Source organism: Arabidopsis thaliana, chromosome 3 (assembly GCF_000001735.4).
Source record: "Arabidopsis thaliana chromosome 3, partial sequence".
Lineage (NCBI taxonomy): Eukaryota > Viridiplantae > Streptophyta > Magnoliopsida > Brassicales > Brassicaceae > Arabidopsis > Arabidopsis thaliana.
In genome coordinates, this window is record NC_003074.8 from 2,510,324 (window position 1) to 2,526,278 (window position 15,955).

The 15,955-nt window shown below is 36.7% G+C and overlaps 6 protein-coding genes and 1 long non-coding RNA gene across 11 annotated transcripts; 3 read left to right on the plus strand and 4 right to left on the minus strand.

Moving 5' to 3' along the window:
- The first annotated feature begins 246 nt into the window (after positions 1 to 246).
- Positions 247 to 2,156, plus strand: AT3G07870 (F-box and associated interaction domains-containing protein). Its single transcript, NM_111666.4, has one exon. The coding sequence runs from the start codon at positions 548 to 550 to the stop codon at positions 1,799 to 1,801; it is 1,254 nt and encodes a 417-aa protein (NP_566322.1). The 5' UTR covers positions 247 to 547; the 3' UTR covers positions 1,802 to 2,156.
- A 433-nt stretch (positions 2,157 to 2,589) lies between these two features.
- Positions 2,590 to 2,826, minus strand: AT3G02055. The gene has a single exon (NR_140883.1). It is a non-coding gene; the product is annotated as an other RNA (long non-coding RNA).
- A 775-nt stretch (positions 2,827 to 3,601) lies between these two features.
- Positions 3,602 to 5,660, plus strand: SCN1 (Immunoglobulin E-set superfamily protein). The gene is made up of 5 exons (NM_111667.4): positions 3,602 to 4,085; positions 4,190 to 4,256; positions 4,612 to 4,830; positions 4,925 to 5,049; positions 5,144 to 5,660. Exons 1-5 carry the CDS (start codon positions 3,852 to 3,854, stop codon positions 5,219 to 5,221), a joined length of 723 nt encoding a protein of 240 aa, NP_187445.1. The 5' UTR covers positions 3,602 to 3,851; the 3' UTR covers positions 5,222 to 5,660.
- Positions 5,661 to 5,947: 287 nt separating this feature from the next.
- Positions 5,948 to 9,222, minus strand: AT3G07890 (Ypt/Rab-GAP domain of gyp1p superfamily protein). Of its 5 annotated transcripts, none has more exons than NM_111668.4 (9): positions 8,951 to 9,222; positions 8,677 to 8,748; positions 7,970 to 8,584; positions 7,339 to 7,455; positions 7,076 to 7,254; positions 6,899 to 6,992; positions 6,731 to 6,808; positions 6,542 to 6,643; positions 5,963 to 6,456 (listed from the first exon to the last, which is right to left on the minus strand). In NM_111668.4, the coding sequence occupies exons 3-9, from the start codon at positions 8,459 to 8,461 to the stop codon at positions 6,316 to 6,318; spliced, it is 1,203 nt and encodes a 400-aa protein (NP_566323.1). In that variant the 5' UTR covers positions 8,462 to 8,584; positions 8,677 to 8,748; positions 8,951 to 9,222; the 3' UTR covers positions 5,963 to 6,315. The 5 variants fall into 5 exon arrangements, with proteins under 5 accessions (NP_001327184.1, NP_566323.1, NP_001327182.1 ...); NM_001337749.1 differs by having other exon boundaries at positions 5,976 to 6,456; positions 7,970 to 8,581; positions 8,951 to 9,158; NM_001084654.2 differs by having other exon boundaries at positions 5,980 to 6,456; positions 8,677 to 9,192.
- A 1,155-nt stretch (positions 9,223 to 10,377) lies between these two features.
- Positions 10,378 to 12,792, plus strand: AT3G07900 (O-fucosyltransferase family protein). The gene is made up of 6 exons (NM_111669.2): positions 10,378 to 11,209; positions 11,302 to 11,470; positions 11,557 to 11,646; positions 11,722 to 12,005; positions 12,092 to 12,350; positions 12,455 to 12,792. Exons 1-6 carry the CDS (start codon positions 10,503 to 10,505, stop codon positions 12,683 to 12,685), a joined length of 1,740 nt encoding a protein of 579 aa, NP_187447.1. The 5' UTR covers positions 10,378 to 10,502; the 3' UTR covers positions 12,686 to 12,792.
- Positions 12,595 to 13,845, minus strand: AT3G07910 (reactive oxygen species modulator-like protein). Its single transcript, NM_111670.2, has 3 exons — positions 13,653 to 13,845; positions 13,463 to 13,500; positions 12,595 to 13,157 (listed from the first exon to the last, which is right to left on the minus strand). The coding sequence occupies exons 1-3, from the start codon at positions 13,723 to 13,725 to the stop codon at positions 13,044 to 13,046; spliced, it is 225 nt and encodes a 74-aa protein (NP_566324.1). The 5' UTR covers positions 13,726 to 13,845; the 3' UTR covers positions 12,595 to 13,043.
- A 251-nt stretch (positions 13,846 to 14,096) lies between these two features.
- AT3G07920 (Translation initiation factor IF2/IF5) lies at positions 14,097 to 15,906 on the minus strand (the record flags this gene model as incomplete). Its single annotated transcript, NM_111671.2, has 5 exons — positions 14,097 to 14,517; positions 14,920 to 15,005; positions 15,097 to 15,239; positions 15,358 to 15,515; positions 15,853 to 15,906. 5 exons carry the CDS (start codon positions 15,904 to 15,906, stop codon positions 14,464 to 14,466), a joined length of 495 nt encoding a protein of 164 aa, NP_187449.2. The 3' UTR covers positions 14,097 to 14,463.
- Positions 15,907 to 15,955: the final 49 nt, after the last annotated feature.

The following is a 15,955-nucleotide window of genomic DNA, read 5'->3' on the forward strand; positions in this document are numbered from 1 at the left end:
AAATTTGAAAGTGTACAAATTTATAAAACAGAAGGTAAAGAACTAAATATAGTTGTATACTATTAACGACCAAAAGTAATAATTAGATTTTAAACAACTTAGATTAAAAAAAAAAAAAAAAAAGTAAAAGGAAAGAGAGGACTTTTGCATGAGTTGGCAACTTCTTTTTTTTGTTTTTATTATTAAAGTCTTAAGAAAACTAATTATTTAATTAAATGTTGCTCTGTCATCATCACACTTTTTATTGTTTGGTTTTGTATTCTTCCCCCATTTTCTTTATTCTCTTTTGACAAATATGCAATTTCCAATCTCATCCTACGGTCTAGATCTCTCCAATCATCATCCTTCTTCTTCCAATATTCACTTTAAAATAAAAATAAAATTTAGAGATAATAATTTCCACGAAAGAATTATTATTATTATGTGATGCCTATTCAACGTACCCTCCCTTTTTTCCTCCATCATCTTCTTCTTCTTCTTCTTCTTCTTCTCCTCTCTCTCTCTCCATCTCGATATCAAAAACTCTTGCTTCTGATTCTCTTCATTCATGGCTTCAGAGAAGAGTTTCAAGAAGAGAAAGATCACCGATGATGTAGACGGAGTAGGAGTAGGAGGAGGACTAGAATCCCTTCCCGAAGATATCATCGCCGACATATTCTCTCGCCTACCAATCTCCTCCATAGCTCGGCTTATGTTCGTTTGCAGATCTTGGAGATCTGTTTTGACTCAACACGGTCGTCTCTCTTCTTCTTCTTCTTCCCCGACAAAGCCATGTCTTCTCCTTCACTGCGATTCGCCAATACGCAACGGTCTTCACTTCCTCGACCTATCAGAAGAAGAGAAACGCATCAAGACCAAGAAATTCACATTAAGATTCGCATCTTCCATGCCGGAGTTTGACGTGGTAGGCTCTTGTAACGGTTTGCTCTGTTTGTCTGATTCTCTCTACAACGATTCACTCTACCTTTACAATCCTTTTACTACAAACTCCTTAGAGCTTCCCGAATGTTCCAACAAGTACCACGACCAAGAACTTGTCTTCGGTTTTGGATTCCATGAGATGACAAAGGAATACAAAGTTTTGAAGATAGTTTACTTCAGAGGTAGTAGTAGTAACAATAACGGTATTTACAGAGGTCGTGGTAGAATCCAGTACAAGCAATCAGAGGTTCAGATCTTAACCTTGTCATCAAAAACAACAGATCAATCTTTGTCCTGGAGAAGCTTAGGCAAAGCTCCTTATAAGTTTGTGAAACGTTCATCGGAGGCTTTGGTCAACGGGAGGTTACATTTTGTGACAAGGCCTCGTAGGCACGTGCCGGATCGTAAGTTTGTATCATTTGATCTTGAAGATGAAGAGTTTAAAGAGATTCCTAAACCAGACTGTGGTGGTCTAAACCGGACCAACCATAGACTAGTGAACCTTAAAGGGTGTCTTTGCGCGGTCGTTTATGGTAACTATGGAAAATTAGACATATGGGTTATGAAGACTTATGGAGTCAAAGAATCATGGGGAAAAGAGTATAGCATTGGGACTTACTTGCCAAAGGGGCTAAAGCAAAATCTGGACCGACCAATGTGGATTTGGAAGAACGCTGAGAATGGTAAAGTGGTTCGGGTTTTATGTTTGTTGGAGAATGGAGAGATCTTGTTGGAGTATAAGAGTAGGGTTCTTGTGGCATATGATCCAAAATTGGGTAAATTTAAAGATCTTCTTTTCCATGGGTTGCCTAATTGGTTTCACACTGTTGTTCATGCTGGAACATTGTCTTGGTTTGATACACCCCTTGATTTATGGTAAAATAATTAAAGTTTTGAATTTTTATTACATTTAGAGTTTTGAGATTTGGGTACATCTTCTTGCCCCCTTTACATACCAACTAAGTACATTCTTTTGTACGTAATGGGTAGATTAAGGTGTATTTCTTTTCAAGTTCTTGTTTCGTTTCTGTTGAATTTATAGGTTCCTTTTCATGTCTTCGGTAAATGTAAATATAATTTCTAAGTGTTAGCGGTAAATGTTTCCGGTAATTTGGTTCTACACTATAAACTATTACTTATTGTTTGGGACTAACCCACGATCGTGCCATTTGATTTTATTGCTTTATTATTGTATGTTATTATGTTTTGACATGCTCGATCACCAAGCAATGCAGAAAAAAAAATAAAAAAATCTTGTAGAATATTCTTTAGATCTATAGAATTCATATAACAAGATATTAGATGACGACGATAAAGCAAACTTTAAAGATATATCATAAAAAAAAAAGAGGCTTTCGCAAATCACGCAAATCATATAGTTTTCACTAAAAAGAAAAATTTGTGTATTAATAACTAAACGATCTTCGATCTAAATATTAAACCCATGTGGAAAGATTCCCTATCGCCTGAAAATAAAATGAAAACTCTATTCATCGGAAGATCTAATCATAATAATATCTTACTAAATATATAAACATCTATATAAAACTTGAAGTATATGCATTTTTCGTGGTCTCGGAATTATAACATTTTTGTACATGATCATGATGGCGAACGTAATTGGGTCTATAAAGTTACAATGTGAACGACCAGAAATAATATCGACTGACTCGACAACTGCAAGGCCAAATGGCCGTTTATTCTAGGTTACCGCGATACCTCTGGAGTATACTGTATACGTTCTCTCTAAATTCTGGCTTTTTTTTGGGTGAATTTAAAATGGAATCACTTCACCAATATGTACATGGGTCAACTCCAAAACTGAAGACGACGAAGAGAAGCGGAAGACCGCAAGAATGCCAATCAACATCACAAATTGTTTATCGTCTTCTCTCTTCTCTTCCATTCCACTTATTTTCAGAATTTATCTTCAATATTTTCAAATTACATCAATAGAGTCATGTAGTGAAATAGATATGCCGTCCGGCACTATAATGCTAATTAGCAACAACTGTTTTATTTATTTTTCATGTCATGAGTTTGACTATCTTATTTCATGAATCTATAAAACGAATTAGGTTTTGGTACGGTGTCGTGTGGACAGTAACCTAATGCATGTTGACTAATATGGGATTAATTAATACATGTGTAACGTAGAAAATGCTTTCCCAAAAAAACTAGCATATGACTTTGGAAAGGCATTGTCAATACTTCTATAGCGTACATGACTTCGGAGTTTCGAGTCTATATAGGAAATAACACTAGTGAGAGAATTTGTTATGGAAAAAATCAGTGTGTGATGTTGAGATAGGAGTTAAAACAATCAAAAGTGACATAATCTATATAGACATAATCACGTGATTATAACTTTATAAGCAAAACGGGATAGGTTTTGCATGTCTAGGTAGCACCTATTGTTTGATTGGTGGCAATAAATTCCATATGTTTTAAAATTGAAACACAAAAAAAGGGGCAGAAGCATATGCCCTTGTTTGTCTCATGTTAGGTTGGATCCCAAAATCAGACCGGATAAAACCGGGATATATCATTAATGCAAGTAATAATGATTGAAGACGAGATTAGAGGACTAATTCCGTAATTACAAACAAATGATTTTATTGACAATTCAGTGATTATTAAAAATAAAAAACATAACAACATTAGTGGTCATTGTCGTTGTCGTGGCTCGAGGCTATCGTCTCTCCTATGCGCGTGGAAGAAATAGCAATTATGCTTTCTTTTGTATTTGATTATTATCCGTTAGTGACCCTCACGATCTCTTTCTCTCTCATATAACTCGGATCACCACATGACTTGATCTTCTTGCCGTTACCAAAACCAAAATCCCTAAATTTGCCCTCATTTCCCTCTGATTAGATCCCTTACCCCGACAAAGACACCAAAATTCTTGAGGGCGAGAGAGCTGATTGATGTCTTTGGTATCTGGAGCCAGGGACATGGGGTTCGACGACAACAACAACAACAAGAACAACAAGGATGGAGATGATGAGAACTCCTCCTCCAGAACAAGAGCCGACGACGATGCTCTTAGTCGACAGATGAGCGAATCTTCTCTTTGTGCTACCGAGGAGGAAGAAGACGACGATTCCAAATTGCAATTGGGTCCTCAGTACACTATCAAAGAACATCTCGAGAAGGACAAGGTTTCTCCTTTTTGCTTCTTCTTCTTCTTCCTTCCACCCTATTTATTTGAATTACATTGTCAGATATTTGAAGAATTTGTTGTCGTTGAATCTGGGTCATGTAGGATGATGAGAGTCTGAGGAAATGGAAGGAACAGCTTCTCGGAAGTGTTGATGTCACCAACATTGGAGGTGTGTTTGTGTGTACCTCTTTGTTTCAATGATTATTTATGTTTTGATAATAAATGAGAAATTTTTAATCTTGGGAAATGATTTTGGCCATATTTGAGACCCTTGTTAGATCATACTAGTTGTTTCGTTTGATATATGATTCATGTGAGAGTATTTTTGATCTCTGGTTGGGCTTTGTTTACCTTCGAATGTATACAATTTTCTTTCCCATGATTCCGGAATTTGGTGTCTATGTTTATTTCTTTGCTTGATTTTCCATTTTTCTGAGTGCTACTGTAGAGATATCAACTTAAGATTGGAACATGTGTTTTTTGCATTTATGCATTTGTCACCTTATATCTCTTTTGATACGCAGAGACTCTTGATCCGGAAGTGAGGATTGATAGCCTCGCCATCATATCTCCTGGAAGACCCGACATTGTTCTCTTGGTTCCTGAGAATGGAAATCCAAAGGGCATGTGGTTTACTTTGAAAGAAGGGAGCAAGTACAACTTGAAATTCACTTTTCATGTTAACAACAACATTGTCTCTGGTCTTAGGTACACCAATACAGTTTGGAAGACCGGTGTCAAAGGTAAAACAATAGACCACAAGTTTGTTTTTAATTAATTGGTCCTCTCGATGGTTGAGAGACAATGTGATCCAATTCCTTTCTTTAATGGCTACAGTGGACAGAGCTAAGGAAATGCTTGGAACCTTTAGTCCTCAGTTGGAGCCATACAACCACGTGATGCCAGAAGAGACCACTCCTTCTGGCATGTTTGCTCGAGGATCATATTCTGCAAGAACTAAGGTTGGTTGTTGGTTTATGAACTTCATAATCTAGTTCTGTAATATTCAGTTCTTTGGTGTTGGTTTTAAAAAGTTACTCGACAATCTTGTTTCAGTTTCTTGATGATGATAATAAGTGCTACTTGGAGATCAACTACAGCTTTGACATCCGTAAAGAATGGCCTGCGCTTTGAAACTCGGAGAATGCGAGAGTTGTCTCCTGAGAGAGGATGTTGTCGGTAGAAGAAAGTTGTGTTTGTTTCACTCCATATCTCCGTTTATTTCGTTGAACATATAATTGTGAATCGTTTTCTGATCATCTTAGAACAAGAACGACATTTACTTCCTACATCCTTGATCTTGATTTTTCCAGTAATGTCGTTGGAAATCAGTATGTCTGTGTTTGTTCTCAACTCTGTTTCTCCTTCCACGTTAACATGTGTTTGATGATATGATTGTGTCAGATTCTGACATGTATAATGATTCTCAGTCCAGCTGAAAGTTAAAAAAAGAAGAAGGTTTTGCTTCACAGAAAATGCAGAGCCTTTCTTTATTCATAGATTTTATATGCCTTTAAAGAGAAGCCAACTATTTTTGAACGCATCTTACGACACCACCAAGTCTTTTTTGCTAATTCTAACCACTTTTAACAATTTTGATAAACCGTTAGTTATTTTTCTTTAACCGCCTCGTGTAAACATGATCACCATTCACCAATGGGGTTTGAATAAAGTGAAACGCGATCCTTGATACAACGTCGCTCTCATATGGTTGTGTGCATTTGTATGATTTTTATTGTGTTTTGGTTATTTAAATTTAGATTATGGAATTCATGGAGACTTCAAATTTGAACTTCCAATAGATTCCAAGTTTTTGTTTTTCTATGTTTATATAATGCCAAGTTCTTATCATCTTATCAACTTCTTTTAAGAATTCTATAAACTTTTTGTTTTGGAAAAATAGTATTGAGAAGAACAGTTGACAATTCATACTACAAACCAAACATTGATCTATAAAAACATGAAGATCACAATTGATATATGAAGAGGGGTAAAAAATGCAAAAGGCAAGTGACACCTCTTGGAATGTGAAGAAACTTGACATTTCCCATCTCAGAAATGGATCTTGGTTAATGTTTTGCTCTCAAAATAAACTTAAAAAATCCTATTTATATATACTTAGAAAAAAAGGAAAAAAAAAAAAAAACATCAAGAGGGATAAATAAACCATTGTTGGACTCCCTCGTTTGCACTTTTTGGCTCATCTTCTCCCAACAGTTCTTTTTTATTTATGTGCTCTTCCCACTTTCTTTAAGAGAGTTAAGTCTCCGAAGTCTCTGGTCAAGTTCTGCCATCACTGCTGGTTCCTGCTTCTTCCTCTGCTTTGATATCGTGTTGGTAGTCATTGATCCGATTTTCTCAAATGCCACCTGAAAACATTTGTTGATCGATAGTCAAGATTACGAAACTCGAATATATAAACTCGGTTTTCAGACTAGGGCAGGCATGGCTTACCGTTAATAATTCATCCGGGTCAAAAAGCTGGTGTGAAGTTTTCTGTAATATGTTGATAACATCGCCGACCTGGTGGGTCATAAGCAGCTCGTTCTCTTTCATCTGCAAATGACGAGAGATCCTTGAGATGAGATTCATCCAAGAAGAACAATTATGGAAAAGGCTGATCAGAGGAAGAGAAGTAAGAACCTTGAATATTGCTAAAGCTGCATGGAATAGAACCTTCGCTCCTTCATAGAAAAGTACATCCCACACCCTTAGAGTTGTCTGCAAACAAAACCAAAGTTCTCAGTATACATAAGAAAAGTAATCTTAAAAGACATATAATTGGACAAAAGGGTTTGTTTTTCTAAACACCTCTGAAGGAAGGCTTTTAGAGAAGAGGCATAGAAACCATTCAGTGGCTACAAGGGAAACATCAAAGCCCATATCTTCAAGATGAGTAGCTATTCTGCAAAAACAACAAAACATAACAAGAAATTGATAAGCTGGTGAAGCTCAGCGACAAGAACCAACGAAGAAAGAGAGACTTACCGAGAACATTTTTGGGCAAGCAAATCTTTGAAAACCCGCTGCTCAACATGACATCCAGATAAGTTGGTTGTGTAACAATCACGGACTAATACGTTTTCCAAAAGGACCGCTAGCATCCAGAATGCGTCTTCTTCTGTCTTCATGACAAGTAATAGTAACGCTGCAACGTAGTTTAGACCCTGTAACAAAAAACGACATTGATTAAGATACAAACTAATTTGAAATTGAGAAAATGGAGATGGGAAAAAAGGACAGGCATGTACCTGACAATAGCCAACATCTGAATCACGAAAGGAATACCCAACAAGCACACGTCGTAGAGCAGCATGACCTTCTGGAGTGTCCAACCATGGATGGCCTGGGAAAGTACGTGGCAGATCCTGCAAGAATAGACACACAATGTCAAGGGCAAATGATGAGAAGATCCGAGGAAGTTGCAGTATAAGATAATGGAATCAACAAATCTTGAATGACCATCAATCAAAGCAGACGAAAGGCTCTGCTATAAGTTGCCTCAACACAAGACTCAAGAACGGATCTAGAACAATCCTAAAACAAAGAATCAATGAAAAGCTAAAATTGCTCCTTAAATCACACAAATTACTTGCTCAGAGACACAATTTCAAGATCCAGGGGATGAAATCAAGTATTCATAGCACATAACATTATGAAGTAGCCTCCTATGACCATCATACAACACAGTAGAATAAGAGAAAGGGTTTTCAAAAGTAGGCTCTTAGTTGCAAACAGAGCACAAGGATCAACAACAGATCTACACCAACCCTTACACAAAGGATCAACGAAATTCAACCCTGAAAATACTAAGATTTGTGAAGAACATCAAACCCAATCAAAAAGGAAAAATTGAGCCTTTGGATTATAAATCAAACTCACATGATCAATCTGCCTCGTAGCCGGCGTGACCATCCCTTCGACGGCTTTGGTCAAATCACTATAATAACTCTCTGGGACGGTGGATTTCTTCTTAGCAGCACCAGAAAGAGAAAACCAAACCTTAGGTCTAAGCACAGGAGGGATCCCTTTCCGAATCAATCTCTTCAACGTAATCGCATTAGTCAAAGTGGAGAGCTTGAGAGAAGTTTTCAAAGCGATACCGTCACCGATCAAGAGAATCTCCGGCTGAAGATACCAATTAGCTCCTTTGCTAGCTTCAAGAGCCCACCAAACTCGTCCTTGATTCCTGACTTTCTCTCTAACCTCGTTCAACACATTAACGTCGTCGACATTTCCTTCCACCGTGAACCCGTACAAGTCCTGGAATTTAACGACGATGTTGGCTCGTCTTGCGTGGATGCTTGGACGGAGAATCGGAATCTGAGATTGTAGCTCCATCGTTAAATCACGTCTGCTTTGGATCCCAAACATCCTCCGAATTTCAAATCCCTTGTCTGAATCTCTCTAATTGTTGTTGTTGTCTTGTCGGAATATTTTTCGTCAATTTCAGACCAAGCACGAACACGGACACCGTCAAAAAAGAGTACTCGGCTGCTACAAAAAAAAAAATGAAGTAGTTGTTTGATATCTCTTGAATTTAAATAAAAAAGGAGTTTATAATAAATCTTAGCAAAGTTTTCTGATACCTTTCAATATTATAATTGTGGTCACGTTCTGCAAACGTTATCACCTTTGAACACCTCTAATCTTCTTCTCCTCTACGCAGTCAAAAAAAAAATTACAGCTTCTGTTAAAAAAAGAGATATTTCCAGAAACTAAAAGAAGCTAAGAACAGATGATTTCTTTTTTATGATTTCTCTATCTCGTGAACAAATGGCACTAAAGTTGGAAAAGGAGAATTAAAACAACTTTAAATAAATAGAAATAAGGAAAGAAAAGAAAAAGGAAAATAATTATAACTGAAAGAAATGCAAAAAATTCCAGAGGAGCGTTGAATTGAATCTCCGCGTCTCTCGGTTGTCGAAGAAGAGAAATTATGAGAGTTGGAATTTGGAGGAGATAGAGATTTTGATTGTTGAGGAAATGGGAGAGTTTATCCCTAACTTTAGATAGAGCTGGGGTTGGATTGAGAGCTTTTAATTTTTATGGGGTTATTTTATAATATTAATGAAAGATTGTGATTTTGAAACGTTACTATTTACAACTACGTAGAGATTGGATAAGTAAGAGAGTCATTAGTGACGCAGGTTTAACTTTGAATCATTGTTATGGCAGCAAGATTATGAATTTCTCCTTACTTTTCGTTAAATGACTATTATAGCCCTGAACTTTGTTTGTATTGATTGGCTCTGTCATTTCTAAGGACAAATGTGTAATTTCATAAACGATGTGTTAAATAAAGCAATTTCTTGATGTTCATATCAGATTTAAATTGCAAGATAGAGAGAGAAAGAGACGATGTAAAATAATTATTAACACTGGATTTATTAAATTTTAAATTTCAAATTCCACAATTCGTCGGTAATAAAACGTGCTGAAGTGACATATAGCATATGTATCTAATGTGATGTTCATATGATAAAGACAGGTACATTTTTCTACGATTAATTGTAATATACATATTATTCTATGGTTTGAGAACAATGTATATGGTATCCCATAATTGATTTTATTATCAGTTTTGCTTCAAAGATACGTGAGTCCACGACTCCACTAACCTTGATAAACTTTGAGTCTCTAACTCTAACCTTTGTTTATCCCTCCCAAATCGTTCAAACTATACAATATGCATATATGTTTTTGTTACTCGAACCATATGCAAAGTTTAATTACGTACCAAACACTATTGGATTCATCTACGTCTAGATATATGATCTTGTTCGTTTTACTTATGAGAAATTAAAAAAACAAAATATGCATTCCCACCAAGGGGACGAAACCAGCTCTCTAAGGTGGGATTAAGTAGTGTCGCCGGTAAGATACAAGATGAATAAAGCGACTATATTAATTAGAGGATAATAATATTCAAACCGATATCTCTAAAAATTAACGACTTTTCTACTACTGGACCACAATCAGCTCCATATTGGGCCAGTGACATTTCATATATCTTGGGCCGTCTTGTTTTGTTAACATACTAATCAATGTAAGGAACTTCATTAACAAGGTCGTCTCATCTGATAAACTATATTATAATAATTTGTCTCTCTCCAAATAATATTGGTCTATAATTTTTGATATATTTAAAAAGTTGTTGCGTGTGTGTTGTTGCCTTGTTGGGTGCATTTTTTGAAATTGACCCATAAAAAATACCAAAAATACAGATATTCTCCAACTAATTTTCAATTATTGAATAATACCACCAAATTTTAAAATAACATGAGAATCTTTCTTGGAAACGAAACTACACAACACAGTCTCTGTTTTGTAACATAATGATCCTTCTGTGTTCCACTTCCCGCCGTAACTAATTGTCTCCAAAATCTCTCATTTCGTCTGTTTAAAAGTTGTGATGGGAACATGGAAGAACAAAAACAGTAATAAGAAGAACAGAGTTAGCTACATTTCAGTCCCAGCTCAGATCATAAACTCAGTTTCATCATCATCTTTACACAAATTTCTCGATAATAAATCTTCAAAGAAGAACACAAGCAAGTTCTTCTTCAATCTCAGAAACCCAAAGCTCTGGGCTTTCTCTCTCTTCTTACTTTCTATTTTGGGGATATCATTAAGACTCGGTCTTTGTCTTTCTCATTTCGGTTCTGGCGATCACGAAAGTCAACTTCAGAGTTCAGATTCTAATGGCTCGCCCAAATCCCATATGGGTTTTGCGTATATCCGATCAAGCACTACTCAAGTTGAGATTTCAAACGCAAAGGATCGATCTTTAGATATGGGAGTGGAGAAAAATGAAACCTTTGGTGGTCACCAATCACATTTGATCATCCCTAATGGAAATGGACATGATGATAAGAATTATGACTTCTGGAAACAGCCTGATGGATTAGGTTACAAGCCTTGCTTAGATTTCAGCATTGAATACAGAAGAGAGAGTAAGAAGATTCTTGTAGAGAGGAGAAAGTATCTGATGGTGGTTGTCTCTGGTGGGTTGAATCAGCAGAAGATTCAGATTGTTGATGCAGTTGTGATTGCGAGGATTCTAGGTGCTGTTCTTGTTGTCCCAATATTGCAAATCAATCTCATTTGGGGTGACGAGAGGTATTTTTGATTTCTTAGAGCAGAATTTTAGAGAGTAATGGATCATCAAAAATGTTCATGGTTTTTTGTGTTCAACATGTTTTTATTTGCAGCGAGTTTTCAGATATATTTGATTTAGAGCAATTCAAGAGTGTTTTAGCAAATGATGTGAAGATTGTTTCGTTGCTTCCCGCAAGTAAAGTAATGACTAGACCATCGGAAGATGGTAGTATGCCCTTTAATGCCTCCCCTCAATGGATCCGTTCGCACTATCCAAAGCGTGTAAGATCATACAATATCCCTTGAAGCAATTTGTGATGAACAACATATGAGAAAGAATGTTCAATGGTCTTTGTTGTATCCTGCAGTTCAATAGGGAAGGTGTTCTGCTTTTAAGGAGATTGGATTCAAGATTGTCTAAAGACTTACCCTCTGATCTCCAGAAGCTCCGTTGTAAGGTATATATGTTTCTAACTCGGAAGCTAAACGTGTTCGTTTTTGTTTTTATCATTTGACTAGAAAATGTGTTGCAGGTAGCATTTGAAGCTCTAAAGTTTTCGCCACGAGTTATGGAAATGGGGACGAAGCTTGCAGAGAGGATGAGGAGCAAAGGGCCTTACATTGCGTTGCATCTTCGGATGGAGAAAGATGTGTGGGTGAGAACAGGCTGCCTTTCTGGTTTGAGCTCAAAGTATGATGAGATTGTGAACATTGAAAGGATTAAGCGGCCTGAGCTCTTAACAGCCAAATCTAGTATGACATCTAACGAGAGAAAACTCGCGGGTCTCTGTCCGTTAAATGCCAAGGAAGTAACAAGGTAAATGAGTGAGCTACCGGTTTTTCTTACAAGGTGTTGTGTGTTGAGAGAGACATCGGTTCTCATTTTTACTTTTTTGAATTCAGGCTGCTTAGAGCTCTTGGAGCACCAAGAGATGCGAGGATCTATTGGGCGGGAGGGGAACCGCTCGGTGGAAAGGAAGCTTTGAAACCGTTAACAAGTGAATTCCCACATCTCTACAACAAGTACGATATTGCGTTGCCTCTTGAACTCAAACCTTTCGCAAAACGAGCTTCGATAATGGCAGCAATCGACTATATAGTGTGTAAGGAGAGTGATGTGTTTATGGCATCTCATGGAGGGAACATGGGCCACGCAATTCAGGTACACATTCTTAGGTCTCAGTTGTATCAAAGGTCAACCTCTGGTGTGCATTTACACATTCTTAAGGTTGGTTACTAAGAGATGCCATAAAATTAAACTTTCAGGGGCACAGGGCTTATGAAGGACACAAGAAGATTATAACGCCAAACAAAAGACATATGCTACCATACTTTGTGAACTCATCATTGACTGAAACAGAGTTTGAGAAGATGATAAAGAAATTACACAGACAATCTCTAGGACAGCCAGAACTAAGGATTAGCAAAGCTGGAAGAGATGTTACAAAGTACCCTGTTCCTGAGTGTATGTGCAATCAATCCAACACCACTATTTAGAACTTCTTCTTTTTTGCACATATGGTTTAAGACAAACAAAACTAATCTTTAATGCAAGTATAATATGATCTGCATACTCACTTTCTATGCTTTATCTTGAAACTAAACCTCCTTGTAACATGACATTTTCATTGACAAGATTATCTTAGGCAAAAAAGAATAAGAAGCTTTCTGACCATACCCAAGAGAGACGAAAAATTCACACAAAGAGTAGCAGAAACGTATAAAAACGATTCATCCAATAGTTATTTCAACAAAAAGCTCAATACCACTCGAAAAAAAAAGAATCCAATCTTTCACCAAGAGACTAAGAGAGATACAAACTTAAAGCTTGTAGAGCTAAACCAATGTAAGGGAATCAGTAGCCTTTTCCACAGTGAATCAAACTGCCCGCACCTAGAAAAAGCCCGAAAATTGCTGCGCTGCTGAGGGTAGTTTGCCCAATGAATCTAACCTTATGAAGCCCCGGAACCTGAAGAAAATGAAAGGAACATATGATCATCAACTAGTGATCTTGACATAGATATCTATTGAGATTGTTTTCACAATACGCGTAAGAGCAATTTCTACTCTAGATGTCTTTCTTATCTAACTTAAAGCGCTAAAACATCAAATTGATCATCCTCTCCAACTCACAAATACCAACACAACAAGAGCTATCATAACTTCAGCGTTTCACAAGAGCAATGATAACAAGCCATATCCAAGAGTGAGTGTATATATATGTTTTCAACAAGAAAGATTTTCATTTTACAAGATGACTCAGAATAAGCTTACCTTGACTCTAATCGCCTCGTAAGTTCCATAGACAGCACCTGAACACAACAAAAACAAGTCTTAATATCATCTCCATAACCAAAACCCGTGCCCAAATTCCCAAAATCGGATACATTTAAAAGGCGATTAGATTGTAATTCTAGGGTTTAGGTTTTTTTTTTCCAGAATGTAAAGGAAATCGAAAGCGTACCTACTGCGCCGCCAAGAGCGCCGCCAACGGCAACTCCGGCAGTGATTTTGGCCAAACAGCTATTTTTCGCCATCTTCTTCTTTTTAGAGACAATTCGTTTCTTGTGTCGGAGAATAGTTTTTTACGGTTGCCCTCGCCGCTTTTAAGGTTTTTAACTTTGAAGTTTTTGCTTACGCAATGGATTGATTTTGCCTTTCGCTACAAGGTCGAGCCACAACACCGACCTGTTCCTTAACCGGCCTAACCGATTCGAACCAAATTTCTGGAAAGACGTCATTGGTTTACTTACAGCTTTACCCAATTTACTAATTTACCCACCCGACTCCACCGGATCTTAACCCAACTAAGCCGGCACTATTATTTTTTGTTATAAGTTTAGCAAAATAGACATTTTAATTTCATTTGGAAACCAACAATTATTTAAAAAATTTACACTAATATTTTAATGTGTTAGTTACTTTGATATAGATTTTGGTTTATGGTAATTTACATTATAAATAATAAAAGGGTCATATTCTTTTAAGAATGTTGTTTATCGAATTAAATGAATGTTATATGGTGTAAAGAAAATTTAGAGAAGGTTAGTTATTGGAAAAACATATGTTTATTCAAAGGGAAGCTAATTGCTCAAAAATAAATGTGCCGGCAAAATCCAAGTCAAGTCAAAGCATTAGCAAGTTAGCAGAATAAGAAGGAGAAGAAGAAAAGCATGACCTCACAACTCCAAAACATGTTCTTTAGTAATTAGACATCTCAAGAAAAGACGACTACTCTCTACTCACTTGAGCTACCAATATATCAATCACTTGAGCTACCTGCGACCAAAATTGATTTTGATTGGCGCCACAGGTCGTCCTGATCCACACTGTCAAAACAAACCCCATACGTTCATATTTGCAGAATAGCAAAACAAAATTGGATACTTCTTAAATACTAGTATTCAGACAGTAATTACTCATTTACTTGCTCAACCAAATTAGCTTTTATCATGCAGTACGTAGGCAAAGATATCAGCATCACATCAAGATGATGCAATATAGTAAGCCTCCGAATGAGTTTTGTATCACTCTTAACTACGTAATATCAGACACTAATGTTGGCAAATTCCTGACTAGGTAAAAGAAACAGCAATCATCAAAGATAGGCATTGGCTTGTTAAGTATCAAGAGAAGAGAATTTTCTTAAGCAGCTTTCCTATTCAATCACGCAGAAAGCAAAAAATAAAAACTTGTCCAAGGCAAGAGAAGCTAATTGGGTAGAGTTTTACCTTTCCACATCTCAAAAAGAAGAGACGATTCTCCTTTGAAAGAATTGCCTCTGTGCTCTTGCAAGGAATGCACATGACGTAGTCAACTGAAATTAACAGCAATTAGAGAAATCACTTTAAGAAATCAACAGAAGGATGTTTAGTTGAATCCTAATCTTGAGAGGAAATGTTACTTACGGATATATCCTCGTAATAACGATTCAAAGTCCCTCTGTGTAAATCTCCCCCTAACAACCAACCTTTGCTGATCATCAAGTTTACCCCTAGTACCCAGCTCAGCAAGCAAGAACGCCATAACATGATCAGGGTTTCGATGCATCCTGAAAAAGTTTTAGTTCCAAATACAAACATGAAAACTCACTACGTTCTAGTAACAATGGTTCCAAAAGTAAAAGTAAAAAAGTTTGAAGGGGCAGAGATATGGTAATTTCTTCATACGTCTTGCAATAGTCCATAAAGTTGACAAAGACTGTCTTCTTTGTGCCTTTCGCTGTCTCTTCACGAAGAACTTGTGGTGGCCATATAATTGTAAGAAGCCAAATTCCAACAAGCTCCGGACTATTTTCACGCAGGATATTAAAGACCCTACGAAGAATCTGTACATATAATTCCCATCAGAAAAAGAAAAAAAACAAGCAGGAAGAAGTATGCATTGACTTAAGGAAAGAATGCTCCAAAGCAATATTTATATAAGTCGCACGTTCTAGTAACCAAAGAGAATCATCTACCAACTATGCATGCTTAATACAAGATCCTGAAGTACAACTGTTTACTTGGTTTTCATTTTTGGTTGGGTCAAAGGATAGCTGATGTAAAAGGGCAACAACAACAATCAAACCAAACGAAAAAGGAAACAAAATCTATTGTCTTAATTTAGGGAATTAATCAAGGAGTCCTTGTAGACAAAAACAAAATGTCAAAAGCCAAACTTACTTCTTGCTCATCATCCTTCACTTCTTTCTTGTTCTCATTACTTTCATCAGCCATGATTTACTGCCAAGAAAAGCATTCAGAAAACAAACCAAATACTAAAATC

Excerpts from the sequence above, each read along its gene's own strand:
- AT3G07870 (NM_111666.4), top strand. The coding sequence starts at position 548 with ATGGCTTCAGAGAAGAGTTTCAAGAAGAGAAAGATCACCGATGATGTA.
- SCN1 (NM_111667.4), top strand. The coding sequence starts at position 3,852 with ATGTCTTTGGTATCTGGAGCCAGGGACATGGGGTTCGACGACAACAAC. Across the intron at positions 4,086-4,189 it reads AACATCTCGAGAAGGACAAG|GATGATGAGAGTCTGAGGAA; the intron begins GTTTCTCCTTTT and ends TGGGTCATGTAG. Across the intron at positions 4,831-4,924 it reads TTGGAAGACCGGTGTCAAAG|TGGACAGAGCTAAGGAAATG; the intron begins GTAAAACAATAG and ends TAATGGCTACAG.
- AT3G07890 (NM_001337748.1), bottom strand. The coding sequence starts at position 8,461 with ATGTTTGGGATCCAAAGCAGACGTGATTTAACGATGGAGCTACAATCT. Across the intron at positions 7,255-7,338 it reads CAGATGTTGGCTATTGTCAG|GGTCTAAACTACGTTGCAGC; the intron begins GTACATGCCTGT and ends TTTTTGTTACAG. Across the intron at positions 6,457-6,541 it reads ACCCGGATGAATTATTAACG|GTGGCATTTGAGAAAATCGG; the intron begins GTAAGCCATGCC and ends AAATGTTTTCAG.
- AT3G07900 (NM_111669.2), top strand. The coding sequence starts at position 10,503 with ATGGGAACATGGAAGAACAAAAACAGTAATAAGAAGAACAGAGTTAGC. Across the intron at positions 11,471-11,556 it reads GTTCGCACTATCCAAAGCGT|TTCAATAGGGAAGGTGTTCT; the intron begins GTAAGATCATAC and ends TGTATCCTGCAG. Across the intron at positions 11,647-11,721 it reads TCCAGAAGCTCCGTTGTAAG|GTAGCATTTGAAGCTCTAAA; the intron begins GTATATATGTTT and ends AATGTGTTGCAG.
- AT3G07910 (NM_111670.2), bottom strand. The coding sequence starts at position 13,725 with ATGGCGAAAAATAGCTGTTTGGCCAAAATCACTGCCGGAGTTGCCGTT. Across the intron at positions 13,501-13,652 it reads CGCTCTTGGCGGCGCAGTAG|GTGCTGTCTATGGAACTTAC; the intron begins GTACGCTTTCGA and ends TGTTGTGTTCAG. Across the intron at positions 13,158-13,462 it reads ACGAGGCGATTAGAGTCAAG|GTTCCGGGGCTTCATAAGGT; the intron begins GTAAGCTTATTC and ends CATTTTCTTCAG.